Here is a 21,657-nt window from a genome sequence, read left to right as displayed (position 1 = left end):
CCGCGCTCGCGAGACGGAACTCGAGGACGTGCACGGCGTTGGCGCGCGTCGCGAGGTGAACGGTAGAAAAATCGCGTGGTGCCGCATAGACGGGCCGGGAATACGTCGCGGGATCATCGTGCCGCCATCGAGCAGTGTCTTTCCGCGCGCGCGGTGTTGTTTTGGGTTCGGCCATTTTTCGAGTGGGGAAGGTTAGGGAGAGAGACCGAGTGCGCGCCGAGCCACGTTCGGTCACCGCGTCATCGTGTGTGTCCTCGTTGACGAGGATCCGTCGACGATCTTCAATCCGTCGGCGACGAAACGGTAATCGGGGGCGCGATCGCGCGACCCTGACTCCGCTCGACTCCCCCGCGGGAAGTCTCGTCTTTGTCAGCCATGTGCATTGCGGCGCATCGTTCAAAACGTCCTCGCACCCCCGTGACAGTTGGCCAATAAGGGGCCGAGTGCCTGAGCCACGTGACCGCGGCTGGCCAATCGGCGCGGCGGGATTTGAAATCTTTTGGTCTTTGTTCACGGGCCAGCTCGTGTCAACCAACGTTGCCTCAGTTCCGTCAAGGGGGACCCGTGTCGGTGTACGGTTTATACATGGTCGCTGCGCCGAAAATTTTCGATTGCGACTCGCCGCCGTAAATATATGTGTGAAAGTGCTGGCTGACGCGGACAAGACAGTGTGAATCTGAAAACGTCGGACGCGCAGTATCGATATACGGTAGGTCTGGCGCCATTATATCGCGCGCCGCGTAAATATTGCTCCGTGAAAAAGTGTTGTTGCCCGTGTGTCTCGCCTTGTCTCGTCCCGTTCCATCCTTCCCGTCTCTCGCAGGCTCTCGATCGCTCGCCGGCGCGCGCGCTCTCGCTCCTCTGTCTGTCTTTCTATCTGTCTGTCTGTCAGAAGAACGAGATATATCGGAATGAACCGGACACGATGAGCGAGATCGACGATGTTGTTTTTTTTCTCTTCTCGCTCACCCCGTTTGTGTCGCGCCTCTCTCTTTCTCTCTCTCTCTCTCTCTCTATATATATATATCGTTTTGGCCTGTGCGCGACTCTGTTTTGGATGAACGTTCCTCGCGCGATCGAAGGAAAAATAATCGCCTCTTTTCCTCCCGCCCCGCGTTTGTCGCCGGTCGATTCGCGGTTATTTTCGCGACGGCGGTGAATTTTCGTGGCTGCCGCGATCGTAATAATCACGCCTCGCGTCGTCGCGACGATGATTCGGCCGTCGCGATGGACGATACGCCGGCACGGCTGCCGTCGGTGAGAAGCATAAACAAATCGGGCCGTTTCTGCTGTCTTGTGTCAAAACTGTTCTCGGCGTGAATGAACGATGCACGGACGCGGGAGTACGGCGCCGTAAGTTTCGGCGGGAAGAGCGAGTGCGTGGTATGAGAAAGAGAGATAGAAATAGAATCGCTATTATGCGCTCTAGGATTGCATTTTCCAGAACGAAAAGCCAAGCATATTTCTCGAATTGTTATCGGTGGATATGGTACTTACGTACAGTAAAAGAAAAGAAAAGATATGAAATTAACAGAAAAGAGTAAAATTAGATTTAAAAAAAATTAAGAGAAAAAAAAAGAGGGAGAAAGAGTTTGCGTTTGCTTTGGCATTTATAAGCATCATTTTCCTTGTTTTTTAATGTTTGGTAAATTTAAAGGATGAAATAGTGCTTAAAAGTTTAAGTATAAAAGCGAATATTTTGAGAGACGGAGGAAGGCGGGGGATGTTAAGAACCGTCTACAATAAATCTATTCTTTTTAATTGAACTTCTTGCACGATTATCTTTTTTTTTTCTCCACACTTTGAAGAACGAAAAGAAAAAAGATAAACGGTACAAGAATTTCAACTGAAAAGAACAGGCCTTGTGGGAGTAATGTAGTAAGTTGTAAGCCATAAGAAACCAATCGACCAATTACAATTGAATGTGAGGAGAATAAATCGATTGTCAATTTTTTACAACTTATTACAAAATATTATCTCGATTGTAGGAGACCCAGTTATCAACCACGACAATGCCCAAAAAACAATAGTATCACAAAAGAATACACGCAATTAGATCTGGTCGCGTCGCTTGCAGTTAGAATCTTCATTTTTTTTTCGACGCTTGAATATATATTTATGTTGTTTAAAATGCAAAAATTTTAGGGGATATATCAAGCAACGCGAACAAACCAATTCGACGGATGTACGGGGGAATGCATACGCAACAAAAACGGCATGAGATGTGTATGAGATGCGTGAATGTGTGCGTCCGCATATGCGTGAGAATGCATTGAAGGTGTGTGGTTAAAAGAGAGGGGCTGCGGAGAGAAGGGAGAAAGAAAGCGTTATGCACTTCGTGACACAGAGTTCCCTTGAGCAGCCAACGGAGATGGGTAAACGGATACACGCGTAGGTCCAGTAAGTTACAGACAATGAGAAGTAAGTGCGCGTAACCGAGAGAGAGAGAGAGAGAGAGGTAATATGCAAATATTTGAAGGAGAAAGGAAGAGTGATGCGCGGGTGGGACAGGGAAACAACGATCGCCTTCCTTTAAATTATAAACTCCAGTTCTGGATCCTTCCGTCCGTTTTCTCGAGTTTTCTGAAATTTTCAGAACTTTCTGTTAGAAAATCAAGCGAATGCTTCAAATTTCCAATATATCTCGAAAACAATGCATTTTTTGGAAAAAAAATAAAAATTTGTAAAGCTTAAAAAGGGCCATTAGATGAACTACTTTTTTCCACAGAATATGAATCTGCATTAAAACAAGTGTTTCCATCGAAAAAATCAATCTGAGTTTTATAGAGCTCAAAATGGACTTAAAATCCACGTAGTAATATCTAATCTTATCTGATGGTCTTCTTCAAATCTTACAATGTTTATTTAAAATATTTTTTGTGAGACACATTTTGGTATTTAAGTTAAAATAGTCATGCATGTTCCCAAGTCAGGTATAGACTCCAAAAGGACCCCGAGTGACTATTTATAGAACATTTCAAACGTGAGCCTTCGATTACTAATGTTAATTTTTTAGTATCGTTTTTCCAGTATAGCTCGTTTCCTTTTAAGGATTGTGAATAAGACAATAGAATTTAATCAAACGGATAATTTTAATTCTAATTTTGTGCTTATTAATTATCTCAGGTTGCTACTGTGTAAAATTTCAGAAATCAATGCGCAGATTTTTGACGGGCATGTTATATTAATAATATGACTGTAATTGTATTAATCTTGAAACACAATCAGTATAATAGTTTAAAAAAATTGATTAATTGCAATCGAATATAAATAATCGATTGTAATTTCTCACATAATCAGTTTCTTAAAGCTTATTACACCTATATTGTATTTTGAGATATAAATCTTACAATAGTTGCAAATAATTTTTATCGTATGCATTTAAATTTCTTTTTTTCTGCTGGATGTTAAATCGATGAGATTTTAGAGACATAAGGTTTGTTTTTTGTGTTTGATATTTGGTAAAATTGCGATTTCCAGTTGCAGAAAACTTCTTTGAGACCTTCAGGTTTGTTTTTTATTGCTGCATTAAAATTTTTCTCCTCACGTTTTCCAGCAGACAAGCTAATGTTATTTGTCATCATTTTGACGTCAAAATGATGACACATAACGTCAGCTTGTTTGCTGAGAAGCGAGATGGAAAATTTTAGTGCAGAGTGTAGCAATAGAAAAATTAGGAAACGAACCTAAAAATTTAGTGAAAAAAATTTTTCTCTCTGCAAAACCAGAAACTATGGATTCGTCGAGAGACATCCGTCTACTCAATACGCGTAAATTTTCAAATTTCCGTTTATTTCACGGCTCTCCTTGTATCTCTTTTGCTATGTACGCAGTATCGTGATGTTTTCCGCGTAATTATTATCCGAAGCTGGCGACGGTGGCGTTGGTCAATCCTTGTCGCCGAAACCGCCAACGGCAGTATCGATTTCCATTGATAGCCACGAATAGTAATTTCGCGAGGATCGCGAACGTTAATTGGTTGCCGGAATAACGTCGTCGAATTTAAATTTGGCTCCTTTTCTTTTTACCATTCTTTTATTATCTATTTTATTTTTTTTCCAAAAATACCCATGGAGTCAAAGTCTCGTAAAATCTATTGATAATATTGTTCCGGGAAAAGTATAGCAAATGAAAATTATTTCGGTATCCGAAATACCAGAGAACAAGGGAAACAACAGAATACGAATGTAGCCTGCGGGCAAGGACGGAAAAGGACGAAGGGCTGTGGAGGGAAACGAGGGAGGGAAAGGCGGCCCCTCCGAGCACTTTCCAGCCGCATGCCACCGGGAAAGCTATTGACCGTGAGAACCTTCCGGGAAACCCCCGTAACCCCCGAATCCCTTCTGGCCTCTCTCTTCTCGCCATATGCCCACCGCAGGAAGCGGCCACAATCCTGCAGGTACGGCCGAAATTCTCATTCTTCCCCGTGCCTTTTCTCGCCATGTCCCATTCGTGCTCTCGGATGATTATTTCTGCGAGTCTCTTCGAGAGACGAAAAAAGAAGCAGAGTACACGGACAAATATAACGGAACATCTCTTTCTTATTTTATTTTATTTCCGATAAATTGTTCGTTGTTCTTCTTTGTAACTAATTTTGTTTGATTTTTATAATTTTATCTATACCATCTTTGCTTTAATTTTTTTTCTGACGAGGCACAGCTTTAGAGCGGTAGTAAAAAAACCATCTCTCTTTTTCTTTCTCTCTTCTCTAGATAAATTTTTTTTCTTCATTTACTGTTCGCGAGATGCTCGCGGTAAAAAAGATGGCCGGTGAAGAGGAAATTATTATCTGCGGGCACATGGGAGTAATACCCTTCCTCCGACTTCCTTCGATATCGGTGCAACAAGGGATTTGCAGTGTGATCCGTTATAAGCTTTTTTTTTAATCATACACGTTCCACTAAGAAACGTGCCGAAGATTTTGACAGGATAAATTATCACAACGATTTATTAACGGTTTCCTTTTTTCCTCAATAGCTTAATATCCTTTACAGGTCAGAAATCCATCCAAAGGAATAGGAAAAAATCTTTTATTTGCAATTTTTCCATTCAGCCTAAGTTTTTTTGTTCCTCTAATGAAAAAAAACTTAGATTCGACAAGAAGATCGCAAATTTCTTTATTTAAAAAAAAATCTATTCATTATTTTTCATCTCTGTTATATTATTAAATAGATTTTTAACTCAAATGTTAGAACCTTTCTTAAAAATTGACATTTGAACAGAAATTGGAATTTGAGGGTAAAATTTTGTTTATACTTGAAAGGATTACAGACAGAAGGATAAAACTAGTAGACAATCTTTGTATTTTTAAGGTAAAATAGATATATGTTGATACTTGGTAAAAACGAGAAGAAAAGCTCTATGTAGTCCAGTATGGCAATAAAAAACAAACCTATTGTTATATAATTAAACGCAGGCTAGTAATATAGTGAACTAATAGTGTTTAAGATAACACGGTAGTTTTGGACATTTTTATGATAATTATCCGATCAGTCACGCATTCTCGGTCTGTATAATCGGAAAAAAAAAACAGCACCTTCGTCGCGAAATATATAATTTTAGTGATTTTTCTGCGTCGCATTGCTTTTTATTTGCTTCCGCGTCGCCGAAAGATTAATCTCGACGAATCGCAATTGCCGCAACGTTATAGTTACAATTCATCGAGAATTGTTTTCGTAATTTTAGCTTAGAACATTCCTTTGAAAGTTGCATGTGACAAATCCGCAAATTATATGAGATTCCAATTTTAATCCCGACTGGGTTCTCATCCATCTTTTAAGTAAGTAGTCTGTAGCTGTAGATAAACGACTGCATCTAAATACGGCGATTTAATTATTAGTTTTGCTACACAAATATCTATTCGTGGTGCGCGTTATAAATGATTTATGGAATAGAAAGTCATCGTGCACGGCGAGAGAGAAGGTGATCGTTGATAAAGCGCAGCGGAAGAAGCGCATTCCGATTCGGGGGCATCTACGACCGACACAGAGGTAGGGCCCCTCGGCTCTCTTTCATTCGCGAAACGTATTTGCGAAACAATCAGTAATTCTCGCGTCGTTAGCCGTAGCCTCGCTCGCGTAACGGCACGGCGGTGGGCCGCTCGGGGTTAACGCGCCATTGTGCTTTCGTGTGCTTTCGCTGTTGTATTGCGAGTCTTTTATTTTAGCGATGACGCGAGCGAGAACGTGAAATGGAAACACACTCGCCGCGGCCACTTTCGCGGCGCGAGTCTCAGAAAATCTAACGCGCTCAACCCAATTCCCTATTCACAGCCATGTTTCCCAAGATAGAACACAGAAGTCATGATGATACGAAGATCTCATTATAATTTTATTTGTCACTTATTAGTTTACTTATAACAATTAAATCGGCTGCAGAAACAGCAGCTTTACAGTTGTACAATTTTTTAATATTGTATTATTGACTTATACATTTAAATCCAGTACGAATCTATATAAGACCAATTATATTAAAGAATTTTACAAAAAAAAATTACTTTCTCTACTGAATGCAACCATTGATATCATAAGACGTCATGACTTCATTTGTCATTTATAACAATTATGGCTGCGTTTAGCAGGGAAAGTAGCTTTGCAACTGTCGTAAGATATTTTAATATGATTGGATTATATTTAGATCCAGTGAGATCCAATTAAAGGCAAAATCAATCATATCAAAGAATTTTACAACAGTTATAAAGCTGCTATTTCTTTGAACGCAGTTATTGATATCCATAAAACGTTATCATGACTTTATTTGTCACTTATAATGATAAATGAAGTCATAATGATATCATTATAACTGTTCCCTGGCTTCTTGCATCGAATACACGTCTACGATGCGGTACAATTAGCAACACGTTTTTATTTGTGTGAAAATATTATGCAATATGTACTCGTGGGAAAGAACGGTAATCTTAGAATAATGCAACGTTTTCCACGAAACTCACACTCTCGAAATTTCACAATTTTATCGATAGAAATTATTCATGATACAATCGACTGATCTAATTCCGTCGCTTTGTTCATTTTACGCGTCAGAAATATATTGTAATTTCTGTACGTTGAGAATACATTGAGAAACGTGTTTCATTATAGAAGGCGTGTATACGTTCGGTTCCGCGGTAACGTGCGAAATTTTGCAAGATCTCGAGGGAAACCCCGACGATTGGCTCATCCGCCTGGCCAGTGAAAGCAAAAAGTTCTCCAAGCTTAGTACCTATCGAATTAGTAGAAGACGAGATTAGTAAACACACCGTGGAGATCGACGTTAAACCGAAGAAAGAGACGTCCGTTTCAGGTGCGCGATTACACGGTCTTTCATAATCGAGTTGGGAAAGTATCATTAATGCATAAATCTCCCTTTAATCTCGATACTCCCGTTTACGTTTAAGAGGCCGAGAGACCGCCAATGTCTGTCGGCTTACATCCCACGGATATGCTTAGTGCATAGGAAAATGAAATCGAAGTAATTGCGTGTATAGTTCGAGGCGCGCTGCGATAATCTCGTTTAGCTGCGGTAAGTATATTATTGGAAGTCGACGTTGCGCCGATCTAGAAAGGGATAGCACGCCGCTCCTTTCTAAATCATACAACTCGAGCTTACGAGCGCGAATAGCCGAAGAATCTCGTGGATACGATAAGTGGCGTCGATCGATATTTGGACACGACCATGGCTTTAATGAAACATCCCAATGTTCATCACTCCTGATAACTACATGTAATGGGCAAATTGCACGGGAAGAACGATTTTGCTGAAGTATCTAAATATTAGCTATAGATCTGAAAATTTGTGTTGGATCATCAAAATAATTACGTAGGAATTTAAAACGTAATGAGTAAAACTAATATTTCATTTGTTCTACGACAAACTTTTTAAGTATATTAATTAGTTACAAAATAGAGAAATTCTCGAGTCTAAATTCTTTATCTTGTATCTTGTAACCGATCAATATCATTTGAAAAATTATCATATAAACAGTAAAATACTCTCGAAATTCTTTGGAGTAAAATGTCACTTTAAAGAGTGAAAACTAAACATAAGTCTTGAAAAAGAGTAGCTCGTTTTTCAATCTTCAAGAGCGAGATTTCATTCTTCAGAGTAGTAGTTCACTCTAAGCTCTTAACTGATGTTTCAACCAATGGGCTTCATTCATGATAGTCATTTCATCATAGATGAAACCCTTTCGATAAAACATCAAGTTAAATCTAATCAAAAGTTAACCAAAAAATGAAAAACTAGACCTAAAAAGATTTTAGAGAATAATCTATAATGCTTGAACTGGAAGTTGTAAAATTTACACAAAAAGATTAGGCATCGAGACTCACCTTGACCAAAAATATAGTCTTCCTCGCTTATTTGTGTTGAACATTTCTTAGTCGAGTTTTTTAACATAATCATTTTAAAGATTTAATAGAATTATTTTTAAATCTGTATCCAGTTACATTTTTAGACGTTTTAACAAAACCGTTCTCTTTTCCGTGTGAGAATGAGAGGAAAGAGAAAGCGAGAAAGAGGGAGGGCATGCGGAGCAAGTTTTTACAGCGCACACGTTTTTCGTTAAAAACATGCGAATGGCACGTCTCGAAAAATAATGCGCGTTTAAATAACGTTTTTTGAACACTACCGGTGCCGTGAGTCACCGTACGTGAGACTCCATAAACCATGTGCGTTCGTCGCCTCGACGCAACGTGACATGACCGCGACGTCAACAAGACTTTTTCGCGCCAATTCCATGCAGCCACGTGCGTACGATGCCACGCGTTGTACGTTGACGCGACGTGCGCACAGACACGTCATTGTGCATGCCATGTCGCTTTGTCCCGTATAACTGATACATATATGTATCAGTATTAATCCATCGAGAACGGTGTCGTGACCGATGGAAATAAATGATTTCAGTAGCGTGCCGCCTTCAAATTAGCTGTGAAGTTTAGCTGTGAAGTTAAAAGTTTCATCGTGCGTATCAAAACGTTTTCACATCAACGCTTTTAGCAGAACACAGAATGAGAAACTGACGTTCGTCACAGACTAAAAAAGATGAGATTATCGCAAACATTTTTTATTGTATAAAATTTTTAGTTATGATTTCCCGGTTTTTTTTATATTTAAAATTATTTGTATGTATTTACATAACATTCCCTGTCTACGAATTATCGTGAATTATATTCGAGAATTAAAGACAGAAGCAGGAGTGATATATAAATTTGCTAAAAATGACGGGTAACACAAAATCCAATATCTGCTTTCCTATTTACAAAGATAGAAGCATTAATTCGCCCCCAGCGAGCGGTATTAAGGGGTAACGAGCAGCCTGCGCTGGGGAAACTATAAGGGATGAAGGAACGGAGGGAGATCGGGAGCAAGACAGAAAGAGAGAGGGGTAAATTTTCAAACAGGGTAACGGGGATAGGGGAGTGTTTAGGGTGCCACCCTGATGAACCTGGGCGCGGCATTGGTGCACGGTGTGTGCGGAGTGCGCACTCTTGCAGCTCGCAAATACTGCCGGTCCGGGGAGGGAGAGAAGGATACGACAAGGGTGGATGTCAGGGGGATAGGATGAGGATACCGGGGGAATGGAAGGGGACAGGAGGGGAGATGGACGGTATCAGATCGATACTCGGCGAAAAGCGCGGGCCGAGCGGAGTCGGCGCCGTTGTGTGTATCTACGGTTGGTCCATCGTGAGATCCGGATGTTGCGACTACGCACAATCTACGCGGTGGAATATTCGAATCAATGCCGACTGATACTTGACTCTACTCATATGTGAATAAGAAAAAAAGAATCTGTCGTGTTCCAGATGCGGTATCAACCTACCGCGCTCAAAATGAGATAAATACATACGTGAGTGACTCGAAGATTTCACGTGATAAATCTTATTAAAATTTATACGCATAAAGTCGTTCGTTCAGAGAGACTTTGTGCGTAAATTACCTTACTGATGAGTCCAGTAGTGGAAGCCGGGACGAAACGCCAACTTGTGATATTCTTCGCAATCTTATTTTTCACAGTTTTCAATTATCATTAATTTAATATTGAATTTTAATATATGTCTTTCAACATATTATTAAGATCTAATAAGATGCTATAAGCATCGAAATTTATTAGATTGTATTGTTAATCTAACTAAAGTGATATTACCGCGGTAGTTATTTAGAGTTGCGTTGTAAGTCTGAAAAAATGTTCGGCACGCGATTGACAGAACTACATACACGGTATATAAATTCACACTTAATGATAATAAGCATCTTGATCTAGCTTTGACCGATAGGCTTCGCTTTGTGCTTCCTTCTTTCTTGTTGTTGTGTTTGTGCGTAAATTTTAATAAGATTTGTCACATGATTTTCTCTCCTAACTGGAATCCCTTTTATCGCTTATTTCAGTGGCGCACGGAATTTCCGCTGTCAGAGCTCGTCGATTGTCCGTTATTAGTTTTTAATGAGAGATAATCATGGAAAGACACATAGAGGATGGAGGGGAAAAAAAAAAGAACTACGGGGACAAGTATAGGAGGAGGCGGCTATACTACGTAGTCCGTGCATATAGTAAGCCAACTGTAGTACTATGAGTTAGTCACACCCACAAGCCGGTTGTGGGTTCAAGATCCTCGTACGCTCTTTCTCTCTCCTCTACCCATGTATACGTACATACACTCATGCAGCAGCAGCCTGCGCGTGTAATTGTAATTGTACGCGAGGTTCCCGCGCATACGTATAGAGAATCTATCGTCTTTGCCTAGCGTAGTGAGACAGCAAGCCGCTCATCCTAGGTACTCGCTATATTTGCAACTCACGACATTGATAAAGACGTGAGATAACGTGGGAATTTTTAAAGAGTACAGTTGAATGTAATTGCGGAGATTCTGGTACAATCATAGACGCATATTTACACAATGGGCTTCTTATAAATTGATTATTTATAAAACATTTGTATATATATATTTTTTTTATTAAAATACAAAGAGTCTGTCAAGAATGATTTATGAATTGAAAAATACGAAGATTGATCCTTGAATCACCACGATTGGCGGATAAGCGCAGTATTTCGAGGAACAGACCTGCTTTCATTCGACGAAGAACTCTCTTGGGAATTCTCACGTGCCTGCGTAAGCTATTATTCCTCCAGCAGAGCGATTCGTGATGCACGTATAGACATTGATCTTAGATGCCTTTAACGGAGAAGCATTCTGTGAAAAAATGATCGATCTATGAGATGTATGCTGACCCGAAATACGTCGCTAAAGAAAGCACGCGCGCATTACAATATACATATAGGAGTTCCATGATGGCCGGAAGAATAAAAATGATGGAAAATTTTCAGATATGCAGTCGTTGTAGCATAAAATTGCATAGATGACTGCCTGTAAACACGTAATACAGTCGGAGAGATGATGTAACAAAATATAATAAAATACGAATGGATATAATAAAAATACAATGTATATATAAAAATTCTGTGAGGCACTATCGTTTTTTAACTTTCTTTCTCTTTCTCGTTCTCAACACACACACACACACACACACACACACACACACACACACACACACATATGTATGTATGTATGGTATGTATAATATAGCTAAATTCTTTATGGAGCTATAAAAGTACAATTCCGCTTTCATGATAGATAAACTTCATGTGGGACCTCGTTATGTCGCTTTTATGAAAATGAAACTATTCCAGGAGAATAATTCACGACGAATTGTGCAGTTTAGTTATACATTATTTGGCAAATTTCTGACGACAGTCTGCTAAAGGTATTATCATTCGTCTTCTTGCAGTCGAGTGAATGGAATTGGATACCGTAAATGCGTACAGTACCGTCGGGATGGAGCAGGGATTGTCTGGGGATCCATGGGACTGTCTGTTTAGCGACAGCATCTCTGACGCCTTCCAAGGTCGTCCAGAGATGTTACATATGGGTATTCGGCGTTGTGATAATACAAGTCAAATCGGTTGGTTTGGTCCAGGACTTGGCTTCGATTTTGACGATGTTTTGACGGAAACCGACGAAGATCCGCTCGCCTTCAACGAGAAAAGTCGCAGTTCAAACAGGTAAAATAAATCCTTCGTATCTAATATCTATAATGACCATAAAAGAGAGACATTAGTGCCAGTAAGTATTGCTTAAACTTAAAAAAGAGAGAGAGAAAAGACTATGTAACTAAAGGATTTCGAAATACTTTACTAAGTTCGGAAATTAATTAATTTTATAAAAAGATTAAAGAGCATATGATAAACAAAATGTCAACTGATTATTGTATCATTTAGGGAAAGCAATTGTGTTGCACCTATGTGCGCGATTACATACATTGTCAATACTTTTCATAAATGACATAGTAATCGATCAACACTTTAGTGGATGTCTTCTATTTTTATGAATAATAATATAATAATAAATAATAAATTTATCTTTGTTGCTGTTGTTATTATTATCTTAAGAATGTTAAGAGAGATAGAAGAGTGTTTGTGTCACTAAATAGACGGAAAGAACCTTTGTTTCTCTCGTATACTTTAACCCTAACTTTATGTCCGTGTTCTACAGCAACCTGGAAGAATTGAATTTAGACAGTGACAACGAACTGGCTTTGACGTTGGATCCGAATTTGATACTGCCATGTAACATGCCTATCCGCAGCCCCGCGACAAATAGCGACGCAGCGATGCTGGAGACAGCGAGTGTGGAAGAGAACGCTGTTGAAAACGAGGTAGATGAGACGGATAACGAAAGTGAGGTCGAGCGAACCGAAAACGATGAAGAGAATGAAAGCGAAGAAGAAGAAGAGATCGAAGTTGAGTATAATGAGCACAATGAGACAGAGTACGAGACAGAAGAAGAAGAAACGGAAGAGGAAGAGGTAGAAGAAGACGAGGAAACAGAAGATGAGGAGCAGGACATGACTCAAAAGTCGCTCACATCCTTGAGCGTGGAGACACCGATATCGTCGTCGTCGAGCAACGTTGGCATCAGGACGTTAACTGGTGCTAATATCCTAGCCACCTCCTCGCCCACGATACAATTGACGAGGTTGCATCCTAAATTAAGCACCATATCAAGCACAACCAAGGACATCAAGATGCTGCAAACTAATTCAGGTGCCCAGACGTTGCAACAGATTCGCAAACACATGTCCTACAACAATAATGTGCACGATGTCAGTACGGGTGCGACAACGACGGTGATGATACAGGCGGCAAAGCGTGAAAAGGAGTTAACGTCGGGGAACCGTGACAACTCTTATCCGAAACCTGCGTACTCGTACTCGTGTCTCATCGCGATGGCATTGAAGAACAGCCGAACAGGATCGCTGCCAGTCTCCGAAATCTACAATTTTATGTGGTGAGTGCTCTTAAATTTATTACTATAGAGAAACACATTAGACTTTTATCAACACTCTTGTAGATTGTGCTAGATAATTAAATATTAAATTAATATTTCAATAATTTTTGGAAACGATACAAGAGATATACATTCTGTTTTAATGTAACCCATTTTTCAAATGTGCGCCCCAAGTTAAAATTTCGTCTATTTTAAGATTTTTGTAGCTGCAAATTACTTTTTTTTATCGTTTTATAAGATCTAATTATGACATTTTTAAAAATATCGGAAAGCAACTCATTTTAGCTTTGAATAAAATTTTGAATATCTTCTTTGACAAATATTTTTTTTCGAATATTTTTTCTCGAATTTTTGAAAATTGAAACCGAAATATTTTCTCTGAATTGTTTGTTAGTGTATTATTCATTATAGTTGACAATAAACGTGAGACGTAAGAAATAATGTTTTCGAGATAAACAGCAAAGAACTTTTTACATGATGAATAACGTGTCGTCCGTTTGCTTATTTTCGGCCATTTGGCCGGAAGGATAAAGGGACTGGTGAGGTCCTCCCCTCCTCTACACTTAGGTATACGAGGGGCAAAAGTATTGTCTTTTCCCTCTTTATTCTTGGGTCGGAAAGGGAGCTAAGCGAGAAGCTGCCATTTTGTACGGGGCCCTTGGAACAACCAGGGGCACACCGGGGTACAGTCCCCCCTAGAAATCGACGGCAGGCTTCGCTCTCTTCGTTTACCACCTGCCTTTATTTCTTGTCGTTGCAACTTCATGCTTGTAAAATCGGCCATGCTTGTAAAATAACTGTCGTCCTTTTTAGTGTTTCGTTTGAATTTTTCCATCTTAAATAATGATAAAATACAATTAATTTATAGATTGTCTCGTTCGAAATATTTGTTAAAATAATGAAAAAAGCAATATTTCTCGAGAAAATAAAATTCGTTAGAATTTGATCTGAATATTATTAGAATCCTGATCAAATTAAATATTTGATCAATCCATCAATTGTATATAAATTTAATTATTAGTAAATTTAAATGTCAATTACTAGTAAGTAATTCTCTGACACTTAATATATGATTTCTTTTTTCTTTGTTAATGAAAATTCCGATTCGCGTAAATTTCATTTCCCATTTTCCCGTTTCGTTCATGCAGCCGGCACTTTCCCTACTTCACGACTGCGCCAACTGGTTGGAAGAACTCCGTGAGGCACAATCTGTCGCTGAATAAGTGTTTCGAGAAAATCGAGAAGCCACCCGGTAATGGTAGTCAACGAAAGGGTTGCCTCTGGGCCATCCATCCATCGAAAGTAGCCAAGATGGACGAAGAGGTGCGGAAATGGTCGAGAAAGGACCCGGCTGCGATCAAGCGAGCCATGGTGAATCCGGAACAGCTGGAGCTCCTCGAACGGGGTGAGATGAAGTACGAGGGAAACAGACACGACGAGGCGTACGATGATGCAGAGAGCTACGCGGATTCTGAGACTGGTGGATCCGTGGTAGACGAGCCCATCAACGACGACGAAAATGTTACGTATGATGAAACCAAGCAGATCGACATAGTTGATGACGATATTGTTGTGGAGCAGCTCTACGAGAATCTTGATCTCGTGAATGCCACCGAATTACTCGACACAAGACTAAACGACTTTTCTAGACAAGAGCAGCCATTGGTGTACGAGTTTGTCTCGTGCTCGAAGCGCCAGAAAATGCTGACGGGCAACGATTTTATTTGTCAACCTGTCCAACGACAGGACGCGGCGTCGCCCCGGAAAAAAGCGCACCTCGTGGCATTACGGCCCGGAGGCATCGCTACTCCGAGTGCCGAATCGCTTCTCGAAGCGGATTAAATACTACTAGGACATTTATATGATCTCCTATTTAAATACATACACGCGGCCAAGTACACACCCCCTTTTTTATTGCCAGACCATTGTAAATAATTGCGTCCTGTAACTTTTTTTACAGCCTGAGATTTTGTAAATACTTGTGTTTTATACGACGATGTACCTTTTTTATACAACGCGCTTGTACATAACTGTAATTTTTAAGTGTACAAATATGTGTACATATACACAATGTACAAAGGCTATTTTTTTTTAGAACCGTAATGTGGGACCATCCTGTAGGCATGCGCGTAGAAAAATTTTCAAACACGATGGTTATTTAATATTATTCTACGCATGTTCGCATATTTACAAGAAAATAGCCATACAAGCAAGAAAAATTCCGAATCGATTAAATCCGATGATAGAAGGTGCTTACCCGGGGTCGACTATTGTGTATCAGTAAATTAGCGCTCGCCTAACATGTCTAACATGGCGCCACAACAATTTTATAATAAACATTTTTTAATAATCCATTACTCTTTCGATCTTCTTATTTGCAACTCTCGAAAAGTACGGAACACAAACAATACGCGCCAGCTTCCACGTACCGTCCGCGTAGGAAATAAATTAACAAACATGAAGCTCACGAATCGTCACTGCCAAGAATGGTCAAAGATAATACGAACGTAGCGGATTAACGTGTAGATTACATAAATAAAGATATAACACGCGATCTCATACCGATCTTTCGAGGACTGTAACTCATTCAGTGCTATTCCTTTATGCGTGATTATTACGTAAAGTTTTTTAAGAATCTTTTTTTTTATAAAATCGTCGTATTTAGCTTGTCGTGATACTATAATTTTTATGTATTATACATATACATAATATATCTCGACTGATATTACTAATTAACAGTAGGAAATTCCTAATTTATTCTAATTTTAATTGATATCGTCAATTTTTTACGTTAACAATTTCAGGATTCCAAATTTACACAAGAAAATGTTCGAATATTAGACAGCTAGAATTTGGATGAGGTTTCGATGACATTTTGTTTTTCTTTCATATTTCTTATTTAAAAAATTTTCAATAAATTCCTAATGGGCGAATCTATCGTTAGATTCCGAAAACTTTATCCATCACAATATGGATGAAGTTCCAACGATAAATACTTTTTCTTTTTTATATCAAAAATTTTTTATAAGTTTAAATAAACATATTTGTCGTAACTTTGGTTTTCAAAATTTGTTTATTGACCTAACCAAACTTCTTTATAAATACATGAACGAAGTTTCAACGGCAAATTCTTTTTCTTTCTAACGTTAACATTTTTCAATAAATTCAAATAGATGGAGTTTCAACGATAAATTCTTTTTTATAATATTTTTTATCAAAAAATATTAGTCAAAAATGTTTGATAAACTCAAATTTAATTTGTCGTGCATCTTAAGAATTTCGTCGTCGAAGTTTCATCCGGTTACAATATGACGTATAATTATATATATAAATCGTTCGCTGCGTTCGAACGTAATTTCATTCCACACGAGCAAGACCAAGCTCTAACGCTTACAAGGCATTTAGACAAATAGGTGGTTGTGAATGAAAGAGAAAGAGAGAAAGAGAAAGCGAGCGAGAGTGGTAGCGTAAGATAGCAGTTAAAGTAGCGTAGTTTTTGTACCTGTTTGTAATATTTCTATATAGCGTTAATGAGTGTGTAATTTTCGTGTAGAATACACGAAATTAATGCGTAAAAATGTATAATGTGCAATGACTGCAACTTTGTAATAAAATATTGCTAAGCGTATTTCGCGTAGTTCGTTATCGCGTTCGATATATTGAGTCCAATTAACGTTACGGTGATGATCGATAAACTCCTCTTTCAATTTTTTTTTTATATACGTGTGCACATGCAGGTAATTAATTTATACGATTCGGTTACGTTAAGTATTTCAAGTATTTTTTTCTCGTTAAATGTTTAGCTTTATGATTGTGGACGGGTGTCCCCGGAACATCCATTCCGCTTACGTAATCTGGCGTGAAGAGAGAGAAAAAAAAAAAGAGGAAAAGAGAAAGAGAGAGAAAGAGACGAGGGTTGACACACCGCTCTCGCATCTGCGTGCATGCGTTTATCGATACGCAACCACCGCGGACGCGTGTCGTCCGCATGTCGATTACGTACGATCGGCGATAACCAGTTTACGCGCGTACACGCCGCGTCGACGGGGCTCTCGTCTATTGAAACGGGCCGCGTGCGATTCATATTCGGTTCGCCTGGCGGAGCAAGAGAAAAGAAGAAAGAGAGTGAGTACGAGCGAGAGGGCCTTCCGCCAATGGAACCGGTTTCTCAGTCGAGCTCTGATCACAAAGAACTCGGCCGCGCTCACGCGAGTTCGCCACCGCGCCGGGGCCCTCGATTGCGGCCCCGACTTTGGGTCTCGTCGCCTCGATAATTTTCACTGATGTCCACATTTCTACTAGTGCAAATTAGATTTAATTTCAGCTTAATTTACTTTTTATGTTTTTTACAATTCTAAGGATTGAGATTAAAAACATTAATATTTTTCTAATTCTATAGAGAAAAATTGCATAATTATATATTTTTTTTTATTTTAAGAATTAGAAATTTGTGAACTAAAGATTTATATAGATTTGAAATCTTGCGATTTTTCTAATTCTAAAAATTAGATAAAAAGTAAATTAAACCGAGATCAAAATTAATTTTAGTAGATTAATCTTAACACATTAATGTTTCTTTTTGTCAATCACAGATTTAATTTATTCTCTTAAATTTTTCAAAGTAAAATCTTACTGTAAAAAGTACAAATTGAGCAAATCTTGAAAAAGAGTGAAAAAGGTTCAATTTTCAATCTTTAAGAGTGAGATTTCACTCTACATACACAGAGTAAGATTCGATCTTAAAGTTTTAGAGAGTACATACTCTTTATCCTTTTCTAAAATTATTGGAACTAGAAAACGATAAAAAGTAAGTTAAATCGAGATTAAAGTTAATCTACATTGATAGAAACGGACATAATTTTACAGTTGTAAAAATAAACACGAAATAATTTTCCTTCGACGTTCCCAATCGTCTCGTACCGGTGAAATCAATGATGAAGACTGGCCCGCAGTTCCCGTAGTAAATCGTAGATCAAAAAACGAATAGAGAGGAAGGATTAAGATGCACCTTTCACAGAACTGACTCGTTCCGTTCGGTCGTCCGCACAAAGACGATCCCTCGTGCGTTCGGTTACGCGGGAATTCGCGCATATACATTCTGATACATTCCGAGTGTACGTTCTGCCCCTTTTGCCTCCCCCTCCCACCATCATTTCTGTATTTATCAGTTGCATCGTGCATCGCTGTGGACGTTTCGTCAGGTGTTTCGAGCACTCGACCGAGGCGCGCGACCAGGATCGGTTTATGGCCGTGAGGAGCCCCGGGGTAGAAATCCTCAAGTAAAAAATTGAACATCGTTTCGATAACTTCTGATTGATCTATCATATTTTTGGGACTTGTTTAAGAATGAGATAGATGTATAAGATAGGAGAGAGGATATCATTTTATCTCATGCATAATCTATCCCATTCTATCTTAAGCAAGTTTTAAAAAATATAATGGGCTAAAACGTATAATATCTCTTACTTGAAAAACTCAAAAAGAGAAACGAAATTTTTGACGATTTATTTTCTAAGATCTATAAGAACGAGCCAGTTTTATAAGAATGAGAAATGTTTCGATCGATAAAGAGATATTCGACGACAGTTTTGCAATTTCATCAGAGATTGCCAAAACTCGTGTCGGAAAAGAAAAGTTAAAAAAAAAAGAAAGAATCCACAATGGAAGTGTTTTCCTGCCTCACTCGAAAGGCAAGTTCGCTATTTTATTAGCTCCCATCGCCATCGATGCTACGGTCCTGATCGATACGGTCGATTCTCGCTGATTATCCGGGCGCGACGCTTCGAAAACTCCCACGCTTATATCTCGGGTTCTTATCGCTGCTGTGTTACAAGCACAATGAGAGCGCGATTAGAGCATTGTATGGCAAGGCCGGATAGATACGATACGTGTACGCTTGACCTCGTGCCGATGCGTGCGTGCGTATAAAGGGAGACGTGAAAGAAAGAGATAATATGTATCGAGAGAGAAGGAGAGAGAAAAAAAATCTTGAACCTACAACCAGCTTGTGGGTGTGACTGACTCATAGTACTATTTACTATACTACAGTCGATACTCGTGCATTCGTAGTACGTCGTCCCCCTCCTTCCTTCTACTTTCCTTTGGAGCTTCTTCCCTCCCTCTCTTTCACTCACTCATCTCGTTTTCTCTTCTTTTTCGCTCTTTCTCTCTCTCTCTCTCTCTCTCTCTCGTTTTCCCCCCTCCCCTCTCTCACTTCCCCTTTCTCGTTTTCTCTTCTTTCTCTCTCCTTTCCTTCTCTCTGAGATATTCTCCATTCCTTTCTCGCTCTCTCTCTCTCCCTCTCTCTCTCTCTCTCTCTTTTCTCATTTTCTTTCTCTTTCTGCTTTTTCGTCTCTGTTTAATCCTTTCTCTTTATCGCGCAATTTCCAGTCGGGAAACGAGACCCCGGCACCGCACAGTTAAAAGGTTACACGAATCTGCGCACGTGTTTCCTGAGCCGTAAATTCTGTAAAATCTAATTTCCTACCTCTATACTGGAACGTGGATTTCCGTGAATTGATAAAAAAATAAATAATCTAATATGGCTTCCCCCATAACGTTCAACTCTCGTTCCGTCTCTTGATTCTCCCGTCCAGCTGCGTGTCGCTTTCACGGCACGCCATGTGTACAACGTCCCGACTCGATGCCTATATTACGTATATGTTGACTTATCAGCTGTATTATAAGGGAAGGAAGAGCGAGTAACTTGAACCTGCATCGTACTGTACTCTTCCACGGTGCGGTCATGCAAGTCAAGTTGCGCTGCTATATATTAATTTCAACGTTGTTAAGAATAATCAAGCTTAAAGCAAATCGCTAATACTTTTTTTTTCTATATCTTTTCTCATTTTGTATTATTTCCTCACTATCGTATATGACTCATATATATCTATGATATTTATTTATTAAGTAAAATGAGACTTCACTTTCGATTCGATACGAATGAAAACGCGTGTTTATTTTTCTTTTCCTATATAGCTCTCTATTGTCTATCAATTATTTATAGAACTCTGTTCCACACGTGGAATCTATGTTGAGCGCGATTCTCTCAAAGGCGGCCACCCCGGCGCAATCGGGAGATAAGTTAATCTCACTGAATAGGAATTCTTGTGGAGTGAAGAGAAAAGGAGGGAGAAGTAGAAGCGGCCCGGTGAAGTCGGGTCGTCTCTACCCGGCAAGATAGAAAAGAGAGGAAACGCGTACTGGCGCATTATGCTCGGCAGACATCGTAGGCGCGCGATTCCTTTTCTTCCCTCTCAACTCCCTCAGTCTCGTCTTCAAGTTTCCATCGCGCGAATGCGAGAGCGAGAGAGAGAGAGAGAAAGAGAGTGGGGCAATCGAGAATGCATCTTAGACACAGAGCCTGACTTGAAAACTGACGAAAATAAAGCAGGGTCCCCTTCAAAGTTTTATTCGTCGGGGTTCGCCGGGTGAAAGACCAGAGCTTTAGGTGCCTGAGAAAAACCACGATAAAAGTTAACAAAAAATATCAAAATAATTTTATTTTAATTTTTAACGTCAATAAACAGTCACATTTTATAATAAAAGATTATCATTTTGACTCTTATGACGTTAAAATGAAGTCGTTTTAATTTTCTCTTGGCTCGGTGTACGTGTTTCTTGGGTGGGACCAGACGACCACACGCATTTGCGCGCCTCTTAATATCTCTTGATTATTCGTCCTCTTACCCCGTTCGTTATGTTTCTTTCTACAGGGTGTCGCGAACGAACTATGCGAAGATCCTTTGTCAAATTTACAAGAGAAATTTTAGAACGCGAAAGCGGCCCACAATAGTCGTGAAATCGGAATTCTCCTTGTTCGTTGGGGTTCTTTTTCATTTCGATATTGACCTTCGTCAGGTACCTCATGAGATCTTTTTCTCTTTTGAGGTCACTGTGGCAAGAACACGGCTCTGGCCGATCGACGGGTAATCTACACAGCGAAAACTTGACCGAGGATCATGACAAAGGAACAGCCTTGAAGAAGAATGACCGTTTACTTCTATTAAATCGCACGATTCGAACACGGTCGTTTCACTTGAGTGCGGTGTTTTACACACAAAATTTATAATTTTCACAATTATATGGCGACTATTTAAATTGTTAAAAATATTAAACAAAGTTGCATTAGTTGTAAGCATACTTGTGTGCGCGCATTGTATTATAATAATTACTTGTTAAAATATTTATGACTTATGCTTGCATATTGCATATGTATGTATATGAGAGGTGTGTGTCATGTGTGTGTGTGTGTGTATGTTTTGTTGACATATATATAGTTGCAATTTTGCTTCTACATGATAGCGAAAGAGAACAT

At 39.3% G+C, this 21,657-nt stretch overlaps 1 protein-coding gene across 1 annotated transcript; it reads left to right on the top strand.

Moving 5' to 3' along the window:
* The first annotated feature begins 644 nt into the window (after window positions 1-644).
* jumu (Forkhead box protein N4 jumeau) lies at window positions 645-15,354 on the top strand. Its single transcript, XM_018548827.1, has 4 exons — window positions 645-709; window positions 11,782-12,055; window positions 12,546-13,340; window positions 14,489-15,354. The coding sequence occupies exons 2-4, from the start codon at window positions 11,790-11,792 to the stop codon at window positions 15,180-15,182; spliced, it is 1,755 nt and encodes a 584-aa protein (XP_018404329.1). The 5' UTR covers window positions 645-709; window positions 11,782-11,789; the 3' UTR covers window positions 15,183-15,354.
* The last annotated feature ends 6,303 nt before the right edge of the window (window positions 15,355-21,657 follow it).

Source organism: Cyphomyrmex costatus, unplaced genomic scaffold (genome assembly GCF_001594065.2).
Source record: "Cyphomyrmex costatus isolate MS0001 unplaced genomic scaffold, Ccosl1.0 scaffold75, whole genome shotgun sequence".
Classification (NCBI taxonomy): domain Eukaryota; kingdom Metazoa; phylum Arthropoda; class Insecta; order Hymenoptera; family Formicidae; genus Cyphomyrmex; species Cyphomyrmex costatus.
Note: the sequence above shows the minus strand (reverse complement) of the source record. Positions and strands in the feature narration are given on the sequence as shown.